Here is a 17,653-nt window from a genome sequence, read left to right as displayed (position 1 = left end):
GTTTGAACTAGGCAAAACCATTGCTAGCAATAAAACAAATATTAAACTCTCTAATTCATTAAAAAACAATGAAATTAGGAATTAAATGAGAAAAATGATTACCTTATCCTATGATGACATAAAATAACATAACAAAAGGATGATGGGGGTGTAAAAAGACAAGATAAGACTATATATCAAAGGTGACAAGAGGTTGTGAAATTAACGTCATTTTAGAGGCCCAACAATTCTTACAAAGATTTCACACTTCCACATCATGGGGAAACTCAAGGGTGAATGTCCCCACACTCTACAAATTTCACACCATAATCATCTTCCTTGTGCTAGTGGGTTGGATACACCAGTTGCCATATAATTTTTCATCACTGGGAATTCATTTATATAGTGCTCCTCCTTTCTACAAATTTTACACCAAACCTCCAAGTATTTTTCTTTCCATTTTGTTAAATCCTATAATTGGATTGTGAGCAACCATCTACGATTGAAGTTGTACTATGATAGAACTCTCTCCACTAGTTTTTAGAGATGCCTCCAACTTCAATGCAATATCCAATGCTTTTGACTGGGTTTGAAGATTCTACTATGTCAAAGGCACTTGAATATTCAACAACAATTTGACAATAAACCACTCCTTATGCTTCTCATAAGGGATTTCAAATTTCCAACTGACCTAACAAAAATTTGAATCTCTTATCATAGTCCCAAATAGATTTTTTTTCCCTGCTTGATCTCCTTCAACTATATGATACACTGAGATGTAGAATTAAGCCTACAAAATTCTTTCAATGCTACCTGCTTAATGTCTTATGGGGTTATCAACTCTCCAACTAGAGAATTATTCCTATACTTCATATACTAGGTTAATGCCTGATCTCTGAAAGAAGTTACCAACTATATAATCTTTGTGCAATCATCTTCAACGTTATCCGTAGCCGATACTACCTCACACACAAATAGATGTTGTTTAAGATCTTCAGTCCCTGAACCATGTAACATGAGAATCTTGGAAGTATCTTCCATTTTCTTCTACCTACTCGTCCCTGATAATGGTATACTAGGTATAATCACTATCTACTACATCGCACTCTATGCAATGTGCTTCAACAAAGGACTTTATGGTTTTCTTCCCTTCAAGTGACTAGACTCACTCCTACTACTATCTTGACTATACTCACTCTCTTTGTTGACTAAAATATGTAAAACTTTTCTTGGGGTACTTACCTCCTAATCAACTAGTGCATGTGAGGTCATGGGTTTGATGTATGGCATATTTTGAGTAGGGTTGTCAAAATGCATGTATTCTATTGTCCTCAAGTTGTGCTAGAAAGGTCCTCCATCCTCAGCTTCTATGCACGGTATGCCAATGTTCTCTCTCTTAGGGCTTCTCTAGTCTCTACTACTTTTCCTTGTCCTATGGCCTCTCTCCTTTTTAATTAGACTTAAATACAGATGCTAACACCAACCTCTTCTCTACCATTGCTGCCTTGGAACCTTCTTCCACTACACAAGACACCACTCTGGAAATATTTCATACATTTTCCTCCATGTACTATCTCTCTTGAATTCTGTGGCATACCTCCTAACAATCTCATTTGGAGTTCTCAACAACTCGTCCATTATCTTCATCCTTTTACCCCTACATCCTAGCCCTATTTCTTCATATTATTTCCTAGCCATCCCCCAGCTCGCCCTTTGCACATGAGGGGTTTAGCTGCTCATGGTGTCACACTTCATATTCAAAACACCCTTATCACACAACAACGTCTCAATGAGATTAAACAATGATCGAATATATCTTCCACATGGGCGGTTTAAAAAATTTCTCTCAACAATTTTATAAGAGATTATAGCTTCAATAGAAAACATTATAATATATCCTTATAATATACTCTCAAACCAGTAATCTATGGTAATGGATATCTTATAGTCCAAAAATAGTAAATGTTGAACTAACTCAAGAGTCCACCTTCTAGGTTCAATAAGGTGTCATTTTCTATTTTGATCATTGAACTTCTAAATCCATTATGCTAGAAAATGTAGAAACTCAGAAAAGAAAATTTCATAGTAGACCTTGAAAGCATACCATTGTAGCCATTCATCCACGCTGATCAATTAATCTTTGATTTCACTAGCAACAAACCACTGCTCCTTTTCTTCAATCCAATGTTTGATTTCCTCCCTTGTGGGATTCCACATTCCCTAGTCCCAACAACAAAACCATTTGTTGGTGTGTTTTATAGTTCAACCTAGGTTATGCATGAAGTGCGGCCAAGAGAGGTGAATTCTCACCTAAGGCATTGAGGGGGACTATAGGAATCAGACTTCTATAGTTGTGAAGGGAATAGGAATTGAACCAATACAACCATTCTAAAACATATTAACCATTATTTAATGCGAACCCCATATGTAAATATATAGAACATACATTGAAATATTGAGAAATCAAAATAAAATTTTAGAAAAGGGTGTCTTAATTAGCTATAATGTTGTAAGAATCTTAGTGAGGAAGCACAACCATTACGCAAAAATCCATGATACAATCATCTCACAAACACAAGAAATGAGAACAAACTAAGCTTCAACCATCTTTCATTAATAATCAAAAGGACGCTTGACACAACACTGATAATACTACAACAATAGTCACTTCGGCTCACCAACCTAAATCTCATAACTTTAAAGCAACAATAAAGAACTAATATGGAATTAATTATGAACCAACCAAACAACCCAAATCCTTTGGCATCTGCCTATTTATAGATGTTCATACTTATGAATCAACCATGATACCAATGACAATGCCAAGGAAAACAGTTACCATGGGAAGACACACTACACTTGCTAATATGGATCAAATCAAAATTATTTCGAAGATGTCATCAAACTTAACCATTTCACCCATTCGCTTCACACACTACTCATTTATGCATGGTTCTCCTTTTTGCTCAAGTTCTGCATACACATCCTTCTATGACATATATGTGCATCATTTCTCTACATTGTTTCTGCTCCACCTTTCTATGAACAACTCCCAAAAATGCCTCAAAAATTTGACATTTCTTCAACTTTTCTTCTTCTCAAAACTAACCCCAACACCCCTTGAGAATCTCAATAGATATGAATGGCATGGACATTTTTTAGATGTCTAAAAGGATTATTGTTTAAATTGCAAAATTCCCATCCATGTTATTTGAGGTTGGGCCAATATTTGCAGAAAATGAGAGAGAATGCGAGGGTGAGAGATGAAGAACACCCCCAACTCCACCAATAGAAGGGGAGCCTTGGGCAGCATCATAAAAAAGATCACATGGACAACCAGTTTGGATTTCAATATAGATGGGTGGAGAAGGGTACATGAATATGGGGGGGTAGGTGGGGGGGACATGGATAAGATCGCAAGGCTTTGAGAGGGTTCTTTAAGAGAAATTGGAGGTTAATTTTCAAATATAGCCACATTACATTTGAGCCTAAACCCCAACTAGCACAAAATGGTAGGATCTCTAATTTATCAAGAAAAGAACTAGTAATCCAAGGATATAGGAAACTTGATATATTTTCTGCATGTCAATCCTTTGCTTGTGGGCAAGAGCCTTTGACTTCCATCCAAACCTTTTTTTAAGGGACAACTGATAAATAGATGGGGGGTAGATTATGCTTCTAATTGGCAGAGCATACATATACTGGGGCCTTGAAAAGAGTGTCCTTGTAGTGTGTCCCGAGTTGGAACATTTCCTTTTAGCACGATCCACACGAAAATTATTAATTTATGGGAGCAACTAAGTTTCCAAAGAATTTCCCCCCACCATGGAGGATATACCATTTCTAGAATTTGGGATAAATAACCAATTTTTGGTGCATGTCTCCCATGGAGGCTTATGGTCCATATAAGTTTATCTTCATTATTTGAAAGGAAAATATTGGAGAATTTGAGGGCCCTAACGTAATATTCCCAAGAAACCACATCCTTCCCTTCTACCTGAAGATCAACAATAGACAACCAAGAAAGTCATGTTGAAGCTTGCTTTAAAGTGAATTCCACCCCCCCCCCCCCCCCCCCACTAGAACATGTATTAGAGGATCAAGAAGATGATACCAATGAATATTTCCTATCCATGAATCCTTCCCGATAAGTATGTTTTATCCATTTCTAACTTTCTGTTAGATCCCTATACTACTAGTCTAACCCGTTATTGTTATTAGTACAACCCACTTATTATATTGTTGTGCCCATGTAGTCCCCATATTGTTATTAGTGTGCCCCATAGAAGCCCACTATTGTTATTATTGTGCCCTTACACTATTATTGTTATGTTGGCTTTGATTATATTATGACCCCTTAGACTCCTATATATAGAAAGGAGGTATTGTCATTTGTATCATCCAAGAATTCATCATTTATGTAATATAAAGGAGGTTTCCCCCTCGAAGAGGCTGAATTCTAAGGCATTGATCTATCTTTTCTATCTTTTTGTGAGTTGGTTTCATAACATTTGGTATCAGAGCTTTGGATTCTAGGGTTTTGCTACTCCAAATAGCTCATCGTGGAATTTTCGCTATAACGTTTTTGCTAAGAAGTTTTAGAAGCTGAAAAAAAACCCATTTGAGAAGGAATCGGTCTGAACCTCGGGTCTGAATTTCAAATCTTTTTTTGCTACATTCTTGGAGATATCATCTGAGGAAGTTAGGGTTTTTGCAGACTCCCAAATTACATTCTACACAGGTGACCTTGGGAAAATCATCATAAATTTTTTTCTGAGTAACAAAGTGAAATTTCGTAAAAAGTTACAGAAAGAGGACGAACTTTAGTTTTCTACGTATATTTTTCAGATCCGAAAGCCAAAACAGTGACATGTAGCATGTCATACAAGTTCGCTCTACTGAAACATTATATAATCAGGTCATATTAGGAGGTTGGGCATAACTCTTTCTTGGAGAATCAAATTCTGATCAAATTTGCAGGTTTAGGAAGAGGACTTAGAGGGCTACTGCAGAAGACAATTTCAAAACTTGGAGATCTGAAACTACAGAGTTACAGTCGTTTCAAGATCGAGCTCCTAAAATCAAGAAAAGGCGATATGGGGAAGTTTGATGGAAAGGATCCAGTAAATTGGATACTACAGATGGAGCAATATTTTGATTGACATGAAGTGAAACTGTTACAAAAGGTACGCATTGCATATTCATATTTAGAACTAGATCGATTTTTATGGTATAAAGGGCTTTGTTCTTGTAAACCACTTGTTACGTGGTCAATTTTCACTGAGGAAATGATAGCACAGTATGAGGATACAAAGAGAAACACCTTCTTTAGCCAATTGATAAATATCAAACAAAGGGGTTCAATGGAAGAGCACATTGAGGACTTTCAAAAATTGAATATAAGGGTAAATGATATTCCAGAGAAGCAAAGGATTGATGTGTTCATAGGGAATTTAAAGGATAACATTCAACATGAGGTTCATCTTTGGGAACCAGATTCATTGGAGAAGGCATTCAGGTGGGCAAGAAAAATTGAAAGCGAAATTATGGAAACAAGGAATCCCACCACTTACGACTATAATTATGGAAGTGTTTTTTCTCCTAGCCTTCCACAACCTACAAGGTTTACACAACAACAATTGGAAGAAAAAAGAGAAAAAGGGCTTTGTTACAATTATGATAGCAAATACACTAAAGGTCATAAGTGTGCTAAGAAGAAATTATTTTACATAGATTATGAAGAGGAAGAAAATGATCAAGAAACATCGAAATAAGAGGATATACACCATGAACTAACCCCAAAGAAAGAAGAAATGAATCCAACCATTTCTTGTAAAGCATTGGCAAGAATTACCACTCCTCAAACTCGCAAGATAGAAGGACATATCAAGAAGGAAAAAGTTCAAGAAGTGAAATATCACATCGAGAACAAAGAAATGAATCCGAAAATATCTTGTAATGCATTGGACGGAATTACCACTCCTCAAAATATCAATATAGAAGGACATATCAAGAAGAAAAATGTTCAAGAAGTGAAAGATCACATCGAGCATCAAGAAACAAATCCAACCATATCTTGTAATGCATTGGAAGAAATTGTGACCCCTCAAACTCTCAAGATAGAAGGAAATATGAAGAAGAAAAATATTCAAGCAGTGAAAGATCACATCGAGCATCAACAACAAGTTCTCCAGCATTTAAAGGATAATGCCACCTTGGTGCAGAATCGAATGAAACAACAGGCAGATCAACATCGCAGTGAAAGAAGTTTTGATGTGGGTGATTGGGTATTTTTACGGCTATATCTCAAGCAAGCTAATTATGAGAAGGAAATGTTGGCAATACTACATGCACTTAAGAAATTGCGACCTTACCTAATGGGAAGACACTTCAAGGTAAAAATGGATCATGATATTCTTAAATACTTTTAGAACAAAGGTTATCTTTAGAAGAACAAAAAATGGGTCATAAATATGTTGGGTTATGACTTTGAAATCATATACAAAAGAGGGAAGCAAAATGTTGTTGTAGATGCACTCTCAAGAAAGGATGAGGATGTGGAAGCATTGTTTTGTGTTATTTCTATTATCCAACCAGATTGGATAAATGAAGCAAGGGATGAATGGAAGAAGGACAAAGAAGTGTGGCCACTCATTCAGAAGTTGTAGAAGATACCAGTTCAAACAATATTGCCAGAACTTGACGAGGAAGGAAAAATCATATTGGAGCCTGGAGCAGTCATAGAAACAAGAACCCGACAGCTACAAAATCGATCAATTTCAGAGCATCTCATTAAGTGGAAGAACTTACCCACTGAATATTCCACATGGGAGGACAAGAATTTTATACAGAAGCATCAAGAACTACTCAAGCATTGAGGACAACACTTTTTGAAGGAGAGGGGCATGCTAGGTCCCTATACTACTAGTGTAACCCGTTATTGTTATTAGTACAATCCCCTTATTATATTGTTGTGCCCATGTAGTCCCCATATTGTCATTATTGTGCCCCATATAAGCCCACTATTGTTATTATTGTGCCATTACATTATTATTGTTATGTCGACTTTGATTATATTATGACCCTTTAGACTCCTATATATAGAAAGGAGGTATTGTCATTTGTATCATCCAGGAATTGATCATTTGTGTAATGTAAAGGAGGTTTACCCCTCGAAGAGGCTGAATTCTAAGGCGTTGATCTATCTTTTCTATCTTTTTGTGAGTTGATTTCATAACACTTTCCAACAGAGATGGTTTACGCTTATGACAAATTCCTTGGGTATTGCCTTCCAGGCTGTGGAGGCATTCTAAGATTTTATGGGAGCGTGAATGCAATCCATTATGGATAAGGGCTGAACATATTTTTGAGCCAATGTATTCACCCACAAGCCATTTCCCTGAGAGAGACAACAAACCCCTTTGGCTACCAGAGATTGGATGAATTTAGAAAGCTATTTTATTCCCCAACCACCAAAAGATTTATGATGGGAGATGGAGTTCCAGGTTGTGAGTGCAAAGGTAAACTTTTCCTACATTCTATACCAAAAGAATCTAGTAGAAAATTGTTATATCTTTCTTCATATCCCCTCATCTGTGCATGCTAGGGAGGCCCAAAAAGCAGGAATTGCTTCAATGACAAATTTGGAAAGAACTAGACGACCAACCTGAGATAGCCAACAATTACTCCAAATTTTATTTTTATTTTCAATTTTCTCTAAAGTCCATCCCTAATCAAGAACATGATCATTGCATGGTTTAAGAACGAAGCCCAGATATTTGACACATGTTCGATGTTCTTTATGGGAACAGAGTGAATATTTTAAATTGAAGACATATCATTTTTTGGGATTTCCCAGTAATATAAAGAGGAATTTTATCTATTTATTTTCATGTTTGTGTCCTGGATGAGGAACTCTAGGAGGGATTGAAGGTGGTTTATATGAAAAAGATCCCCATTTCATAAGATGAGGATGTCGTCAACAAAAAGTAGATGTGTCAGAAAGCAGTTTTGAGATAGGGTGATTATTTTGAAGCTACTAGAGTGAACATCATATGGGATCATCCTTTTCAGCCCCTTCACAATAAGGAGAAAAGGAAGGGGTGAGAGGGGACATCCTTGGTGAAGACCTCACTCAACATTTAAAAAGGGGAGGCAACCCCATTGATTAGAACTACAAAGAAGGGGGAAGAGATAGAGTTTAGAACCCAAGTCACAAAGGAGAAGGAAAAACTCAAGTGAAGTAAGAGGAGGTGGATATATAGCCAATTGACCCTATTGAAAGCCTTTGAGAGGTCAACTTTGAGAACAAGGGATTTTTGTCTAAAGGTATGGATGAAGTGAAGAACCTCCTGAGCCATACCAATGGCCTCATGTATATGCCTATTTGAAAGAAAACCAAATTGCTCAAAGGAGATATGGTGGGAGAGGATGAGCTTTAGGTGAAACACAATGATTTTTGTGATGATATTTTAAATTGAGTTGTAGAGGGAAATAGACCTCGATTGGTCAAAAGAAACATGGTTATCAGAATGAGGGATAAGAGCAGGGAAAGTAGAGTTGAAAGGTCCCAATGTCTAGCATGAAGAGTGAGATTACTCGATAACAAAGAGAAGATCATCACTTATGAAGTCCCAACATTTGATATAAAACTCAATAGGAAGTTTGTTTGGACCAAGACTTTTGTCCTTTTGGAAGCTATAGAGCACATTTGGTTTTATTATTACACTACCTATTTTTTATGTTTTATTTTTATTTTGTTTTATAATTATTTATATTAATATTGATAATACATAACTTCTTAGTTCTATTCATTTTTGAGATCTATTTTGATTTCCACTATGAATCATTAAATATAAATATTTCCTTAAAAGAATTTAATCAACCTATCAATAAAATTCAAATTCAAATGAATTGGTTTTCAATTTCTTGACCTTCATTTCTTATTTCATTTTTCCCATACAAGCCAACTTCTAAATAGAATTAGTAAATTTGCACAACTTTCTTAACCAATATCTCATTCAATACAACGTGCTTGCTAGATTTCATATAGATTAAGTTTCAACAATTTTTTTACCAATATCTCATTCAATACAATGTGCTTGCTAAATTTCATATAGAATAAGTTTCAACAACTTTTTTTACCAATATCTCATTCAATACAACGTGTTTGCTAAATTTCATATAGAATAAGTTTCAACACCTTTCTTTGATAATATGTCTCAAAAAATTAACCCACCAACTAAATTCAAACTAAAAACAATTAGTTCCTATAAATTGTTCACTTTTGTGTCCTAGTCAATATGAGTGCCAACCAATTTCCACATAAAATCATGAGTTTGCACAACTTTGTTCACAAATATGTCTAATTTAATATGACTTCCCCACTAAATATGATGTAACAAATAAGTTTCCACATTTTTCTTGGACAATACCATGTGACCAATGCACCAAATTCAATTTAAGACAACTTTTTCACCTTTATGTCCCAATCAATATTAATACCAACAAATTTTCAAATAAAAATCATGAATTTACACAACTTTCTTGGCACATACATTTCATTCCATTTACCTTCCCATTAAATGTCATATGAAAAAAATGAGTATCCACACTTTTCTTTGATAACTTCTCCACCTTTATTTCCTAAATAATTAAAAGCATCAACCATTTTTTTAACTTCTCCACCTTTATTTCCTAAATAATTAAAAGCATGAACGATTTTTTTTGAAAAAGATAATAAATTTATACCATTTTCCTTTGAAATATGTCACATTCCATATACTTTCCAATTAACTTGCATATAAGAAAATAAATTCCCACAATTTTCTTTCGATAATCTATTAACACCATAAACAATTAGTACGACAGCATATTTTCATCTCTATGATCATGGTGGGGAAATTTCCTGGAGTGCTTACGACGGCTATTTTCATCTCTATGCTCATGGTGTGGAAATTTCCTGGAGTGCTTATGACGGCATATTTTCATCTCTATTTTCTAATGGTGCGGAAATTTCTTTGAAGAGCCGTAACGCCGCCGAGGATTTAGTGGATGACAATTGTTAGCTGCGAAACGTGTCGTGCAGCAGTTACAACGAGGAAAGTTCGGTTTCGTATGTTCGACGGCATTTAACAAACAAAGAAAGAGTGTTTGCGCTTTAGCTTTCCGTCACTTTCCGCAAGTTGCGTTACACCTGGGACCAGTCCATATTTTGCATTTAGATTTTTCAACTGATCTGACACCTTCAATGGCTCGATATGAGAACTGCAATATTTATATGTGTGATTGCACGCAAGGGAACTCACAGGCAACCCATTCAAGTCGTTAGGATTGGGAAAGAGAGAAATGGAGAAAGGTATTATGGCGATGACGATGCTTATGTGCTTTGTGAACCTCGCATTAACTACTGTCCCTGCAGCGACTCTTACTTATTCCTCACATATTCACAGGCAACATGGTTTATTCCATGATCAGCCGTATATGGGTGGAAGTGGTTCTTTTCGGCCCCATGATTTTGTTTTAAAGGAAGACGAAGGCAATCTGGAGCAGTCTGAATTCAGATCTTCATCCATGGATACTGGCGATCAAAGGGACTTAGAGGCCCTTTTGTCTTTCAGAAAGGCGCTCACATCAGATCCGCATGCATCGCTGCTCAACTGGACGGCAGAAAACTCCCATAACGTGTGCTCCTGGAATGGCATTTTCTGCCGAAGGCGCACAAAACGAGTAACTGCCATAATACTGCCTGGATTAAGATTGCAAGGTAGGATATCACCCTCTCTCGGCAGTCTCTCTTTATTAAGAATTCTGAATCTTTCCCAGAATAATTTGACAGGAATAGTTCCACCGGAGTTTGGGCAGCTAAAGGCGCTGGGATTGCTGGACCTCAGCTTTAATTTTCTCCACGGTTCTATTCCAAAGGCACTGTCTAATTGCACACGGCTTCAATGGATCCAACTTTCAGCAAACAGTTTGACAGGGACTATTCCAACTTCTCTTGGCAACTGCACTTCTCTCCGAGGGTTGTATCTTTCAAACAACAATCTCACGGGTCCAATCCCTTTCTTTTTGGGTTTGATGAAAAGTCTATCATATCTTTACTTGGATGGCAACTCACTCACCGGTCACATCCCTCCCATTTTGAGCAACTGCACCTCTCTCCGAAAATTGTCCATCAGTTATAACAAGTTTATTGGGCCAATCCCTGAAGTTTTAGGTCTGATCAAAAACTTATCTCATTTATCCCTGGAAGGCATCTTACTAAGTGGTCACATTCCCGAATCCATTGGTAATTTGAGTCAGCTTACTTTCTTAAATTTAGGTATAAATAACTTTACTGGTGGTATACCTAAAGCCATTACACAATTGAGTGAGTTGACCTTCCTTAATCTGGGCACAAACAAGTTGAGTGGAAAAATACCCGAAGGAATTGCCAATTTGACGAAGCTTGAACAGCTTTATCTAGATACCAACAATTTTACAGATACAATTCCTGAATCTATTGGCAATTTGAGTCAGCTTAATCGCCTGAATCTAGGTTTAAATAGGTTAACTGGTGGTATACCTAAAGCCATTACACAATTGAGTGAGTTGACCTTCCTTAATCTTGGCACAAATTGGTTGAATGGAAGAATACCGGAAGGAATTTCTGCTTTGAAGAAGCTTGAAAAGCTTTATCTAGATACCAACAATTTTATAAATGCAATTCCAAATAATATAGGGAAGCTTCAATCTCTTACAATATTGTACTTGCATTCAAATCAAATTTCTGGTAGCATTCCGGAAAGTATTAGTGCTTTGGTTTCACTTCAACAATTACGTATATCTGAAAACAATCTTGATGGACCAATCCCTCATCATATTGGTCAATGTGTGAGACTAGAAGTGTTAGACTTATCCAAAAACAAGTTGAATGGAAAGATTCCTGCATCTCTAGGCAACTGCAAGTCTTTGAAGAATTTAGTGTTGAATAACAACTTCTTGTCAGGGACAATACCACCAACTTTAAGTAAATGCACCATGTTAGAGAGGTTGAAGGTGTTTGAGAACAAACTGAGTGGAAATCTAGACATAAGATTTCCTGTTTCTTTGGTGGTTCTTTCAGTTTATTCTAATAACTTCTTTCAAACTCTCCCTAATTCTTTGGCTCAATGCACCCAACTTCAACTACTAGATTTAAGTAGAAATGAATTCACAGGTCAACTACCTGGGTACCTTGCATCCTTTCATGAGTTGAGAGTTTTAAGTGTCAGTTATAATAAACTTCATGGGGATATTCCTTCAAACATCACAAGTCTGACCAAATTGCAAGTGTTGGATTTATCCAACAACAGAATTAGTGGAAGGATACCATCCAATCTTCAAAGACTCCAAGGATTCAAAATTGCCGCGTCTTCCATACTCAGTGGTAATACACTCTATGAGGATCTAGATATCGTCATCAAGGGATTTGAGTACACTCTAAAATATGTGTTGTCCACAAACACAATATTGGACTTGTCCAAGAATAATCTTGTGGGAGAAATACCTCCAAGCATAGGAAATCTCAGTTGCCTACGGTTGTTAAATTTATCAAGGAACCGGCTAGAAGGGAAAATACCTGCATCTCTTGGTGAAATATCTACTTTGGAACAATTGGACTTGGCCAATAATGATTTGAGTGGCAAGATCCCTCAAGAGCTCTCTAATTTAACTATGCTTGCATCTTTGGATATTTCATCCAACAAACTTTGTGGGAGGATCCCGGAAGGAACACAATTTGACACTTTCAATTCTACTTCATTTCAAAGTAACGAGTGTTTATGTGGTTTTCCTTTACCAGCATGCAAGGAAAAAGAAAAACAACCTCAAAAAAGCACAATGAAAGGTGTTAGTGAGACATGGTTCAGTCGTGTCAATAAACATGTATCATTGATTGCAGTGGGGTTGGGCACAGGGATTGGATTTGGGGTGCTTGTAGGCATAATAATGTTATGTAAAAAAACTAGAGATTGGATCATACCTCCAAAAATACAACCATTTTATGGAGTGTATAGATTCCCAAAATAATGTGTAAATGATTCACTATGTGATATAGATGATTCATTACTTTTATATATTCAACACGTTGCATACCAATTTTATAGCTGTTTAAAATTATAATTCATTACATTCGTAACCGTTTGTAACGGACCTTTCCGTAATCATGTAAATATTCACGAAACTAAATCCGTTGATAAGTCAAATTAGTTAAACACGTAAGTTAAATAAAAAGTTGCCCTGTATGGATGTTGTAAAGAATATAGCTGGCTCTTATAAACTAATACTTTACAAAGATTGTGATATTTATTTTCAACTTTACTGCTGTCTTGTTTTTTTGGTATATAAATATGTTTTGTTTAGGGTAGTTTAGAATAGTATTTTTAAAATATAAAATATTACGGATGATTTAGATTTTAATAATGTGGAATTTTTTTTTTGTCATTTATATCAAAAATATAAAAAAAAAGGATAAAATCAAATTTAGTTTATTTAAAAATAGGTCATGTGGAATATTTATTTTTGAGAAAAATTATGAAATATTTAGATTTAATAATGTGTATATATTTCTAGTATAATAGTAGGGATGAAATTAAAGGTTTTCAAGTCTGAATTCTTATTTCGATATTAAAAGTTAACCTATTATTTTTTATGAAAAAAAATATTTTTATATTAATATAAAAATATAAAAATACATATGTCATGGATCTTGTTTACAGTCTGTTTTTCCAGCATACAACGCTTCTAAAAAAAGTAGTGATAATTGTGTCATTTCCGCTAACTATCTTCTAATTTTAGGTACTTAAGTTCACTGTGAATCCTACTTAATTTGTATGCATCTTCTTACACTATTTTGCGTTACACCTGAGACCAGCCCATATTTTACATTTAGATTTTTCAACTGATTGGGCACCTCTAGCGACTCGATATGAGAACTGTAATATTTATGTGTGTGTTTGCAACCCATTGAAACCGTTAGGATTGGGAAACAGAGAAATGGAGAAAGGTACTATGGCGATGACGATGCTTATGTGATTTGTGAGCCTTGCATTAACTACTGTCCCTGCAGCCACTGTTACTTATTCCTCACAGATTCACAGGCAACATGGTTTATTCCATGATCAGCCGTATATGGGTGGAAGTGCTTCTTTTTGGCCCCATGATTTTGCTTTAAAGGAAGACGGAGGTAATCTGGAGCAGGGTGAATTCAGATCTTCATCCATGGATATTGGCGATCAAAGGGACGTAGAGGCCCTTTTTCTTTCAGAAAGGCACTCACATGGATCCGGATTCATCGCTGCTCAACTGACGGCAGAAAACTCCCATAACGTGTGCTCCTGGCATGGCAATTCCTGTAGAAGGCGTACAAAACGAGTGACTGCCATAACACTGGCCGGATTAAGATTGCAAGGTAGCATTTCACCATCTCTTTCTAGTCTCTCGTTATTAAGAGTTTTGAATCTTTCCCATAATAATTTAACAGGAATAATTCCACCAGAGTTTGGGCGGTTAAAGGCGCTGCGATTGCTGGACCTCATCTTTAATCTGCTCCACGGTTCTATTCCAAAGACACGGCTTCAATGGATCTGACTCTCAGTAAACAGCTTGACAGGGACTATACCAATAGAATTCGGTCGTCTAGTCAAGTTGGAACATATTCGCTTGACCAACAATGGTCTGAGTGGAAATATTCATCTAATATTCCAACTTCTCTGATCAACTGCACTTCTCTCCAAGAGTTGTCCGTCGGATTCAACAATCTCTGTCCAATCCCTCCTGTATTCGGTTTCATGAAAAGCCTATCTGCAAACAAAGACTAGATAGAAACTCGACCTAGGTTACAGTAATTAAAGAATCAATATAAATTATAGAATAGTAATTAAGCTTCGGGTCATTAAATAACATAAAAATTATACCCAAATTACAGTATTAAAAAACCATATAGAAATGTGCAAACAAAAGGAAAATCTCAAGATGCTTATGCTTTTTTGTGCCATGTTAGATTGGATGGAGTTTCACTTCATCCAGGAAACTCCACTTGAGAATATTAATATACATTCAGCATGCATTGCGGTTACACGCTGTGAATTAAAGGCTCCAATGTAAGCAAGTCATTGAGAATTTGAGAGCATGGGTGATATAAAGCCACTGTTTTTCTGTTTGCGATATTTTTGTTTTGGTGTTTGTTATATTTTTGTGGGTTCGATTGAATGTTGGAAGTAAAGTAATGTTTTTATGTCCTATGTAATTGTTATAGTGAGTCTACTGATTCCTATGTTGTGAGTTGTGAGTTTGGAATCATGACCCAGGAATATCAGTCTGTAAAAATCTTATGATCAATAAAACATTGAAAAACTATTTGTGTGGTGTAAAATTGCACTTTAGATTTTAATTTCTAATTCTGAAAGCCTTTAGTTTTCTTTTTGTTATCTTATCTGTTTTTGATAACCCTTCCATGTGGAATTCTTGTAACCCGCTCACTTCCGTAACTGACCAATTCAGTTAATTTTGAAATTTGCTCTCTACAGTAACAGGTTAATCGAGTTATAACTGTAAAATTTGTAACATCTTTTGTTTTAATTAATAGTAAGATGTTGTTTTTTCAATTGAATTTTTTTTAGGGTTCCAATGTGTAGTACAAGTGAATTTAAATTTCAAGATATAATACAAACCATACCGAATCTCTTCATCCTCTTCATTGAAGAATCTTGAGCATATTAATTGATGATTAACAAAATAGAGTGGTGATTACCGTAGACATTGCTATATATCTCTCTTTCGAATTCACCTACATGATCTTCATCGATTCCTTTTATCCGAAAATATTTTCACAATTGCTTCGCCACATTACCAGTACGTCTTATAATTAATAGACAAAATATTTTCACAACTGCTCTGCCACATTACCAGTACGTCTTATAATTAATACAGAGTTTCCAGTAGCAAGGTTAATGATGTTTAGAACATCAACGGAATTTCCAAAAATCACCTGGGAAAACCAATATGGGCCTGGACGTAGCTGTAATTGCATAGAAATGGATCGATTCATTAATGTGTGGATTAATCCTAGGAACAGAGGCACACAAACCTAGCGACAGAACCTTAACCAACGCACCCGAGTGAACATTTGCGATTATTATTTTTCCACCCTGTAATCAAGGTCCAAAATAAGTCAGTGTGGCGGATAATAGATTTCAAATATGTTCCTAAAATGGCATTCTCCCACCGTTATGTATATTTTGTATATCTGTTGCGAAAATAAGAAAATTATTTTAACGTTTGTGAGGATAAAGATTGTTTTTTTATCTGGTTGATGTATTTAATCATTTTCCTGTGAAGCCTCATAATAAACATCCTTATTTTCTAGACAAACCAAACCCTTACCTAAATAGATTATATTAAGCGCTAGTTACGAGAATATCTGCATAATTTTCCTTGTTGTCTTTGAAGGCTTCACATTTTAAAATGAAGTGCTTTTATGTTTCCACTTTTCTGGAAAAACAAAAAATACATACTCTTTCCTCCCACACTTCTTTTGGCATTTTCCAGCGCCCAGTTTCACAACGTTATTAATGAGAATGAGAATTAGTCATTAATTGAGCAATAAGAATTTTGGCTTTCCAAAAAATATCGGTCTCTATCTACGCTTTTTGTTGATGATTATGAATGGGATTAAACACTTTTATATAGTATTTTTTTTCTCCCTAGGTCCTTATCCCAAATATGCTTGTGAAACTTATCCATAACAAAAACTTTTATCTCTTTACTATTTATGGGACACATGTTCAAATAAATACCCCATTTACTAAACCATTTGTTATTTTGTTTCATCAAAGTCTTCTTTCTTTGGCACAATATGTCATTAAAGACAACATTAGGCCATCTGCCTTCTTCCATTTGTTCAATTCTTTAAATTACCTTATGACTCGCACCATAGCAATTGCTTCAATAAGAATGATCCATGTTTTACTTAACAAGATAGCATGAGGCACTGCACTTTTAATTTTGAATTTGTTTACACTCTTAATTTTGAATTTGTTTGTCATTAAACACTTCTGATTTTTCTCAATTTTCTTAATCAACATACGCTATAATCAATCATCAAAATGCAAAACAACAAATACTAAACCAAAAATTACACAGTATAAAGTGAAAATCTACCCAATCAAACACGAAATCAATAAAAATATTGAAACAAAAAAATAAAAAAAAATTCACATCAAAATTTTATACCGTAATTAAGAAATATTCAAAAAAAAATTCACATCAAAGTTTTACACCGTAATTAAGAAATAGTAATTAGATAACATTTCTTAATTAGATAACAAAGAAATTATAAGTAAATTATAGTAATTAAAGAAAATCTAGAATATGTGTAAACAAATGGAAAATCCCAAAATTCTTACACTCTTTCCACCATCAAGAAATCTCCATTTAAAATATTAATATACATTCCACATACCATGAGATTTTGATATACATTCGGTATTACATAGGGTATACATTGTGATTGCAATACTAATCTATGGAACACGCTTAGAATTAAAGGTCAATTTGTGTAGCACAACTCAATTTGAATTTCAAGATATAATACAAACTAATCTAGATACCTTCATTACATAATTTTTTAACATATTAATTAATGATCAACATA

The 17,653-nt window shown here is 35.2% G+C and overlaps 1 protein-coding gene across 1 annotated transcript; it reads left to right on the top strand.

The window, feature by feature from the left end:
- Positions 1 to 10,298: 10,298 nt before the first annotated feature.
- Positions 10,299 to 13,361, top strand: LOC149193537 (uncharacterized). Its single transcript, XM_089406725.1, has one exon. The coding sequence runs from the start codon at positions 10,327 to 10,329 to the stop codon at positions 13,027 to 13,029; it is 2,703 nt and encodes a 900-aa protein (XP_089262851.1). The 5' UTR covers positions 10,299 to 10,326; the 3' UTR covers positions 13,030 to 13,361.
- Positions 13,362 to 17,653: the final 4,292 nt, after the last annotated feature.

The sequence above is a fragment of the Pinus tabuliformis genome, chromosome 2_2 (genome assembly GCF_031772625.1).
Source record: "Pinus tabuliformis cultivar Carrire ecotype Pingquan chromosome 2_2, CPIR1, whole genome shotgun sequence".
Classification (NCBI taxonomy): domain Eukaryota; kingdom Viridiplantae; phylum Streptophyta; class Pinopsida; order Pinales; family Pinaceae; genus Pinus; species Pinus tabuliformis.
This window is presented reverse-complemented; position numbering and strand designations above follow the sequence as displayed.

Excerpts from the sequence above, each read along its gene's own strand:
- LOC149193537 (XM_089406725.1), top strand. The coding sequence starts at position 10,327 with ATGGAGAAAGGTATTATGGCGATGACGATGCTTATGTGCTTTGTGAAC.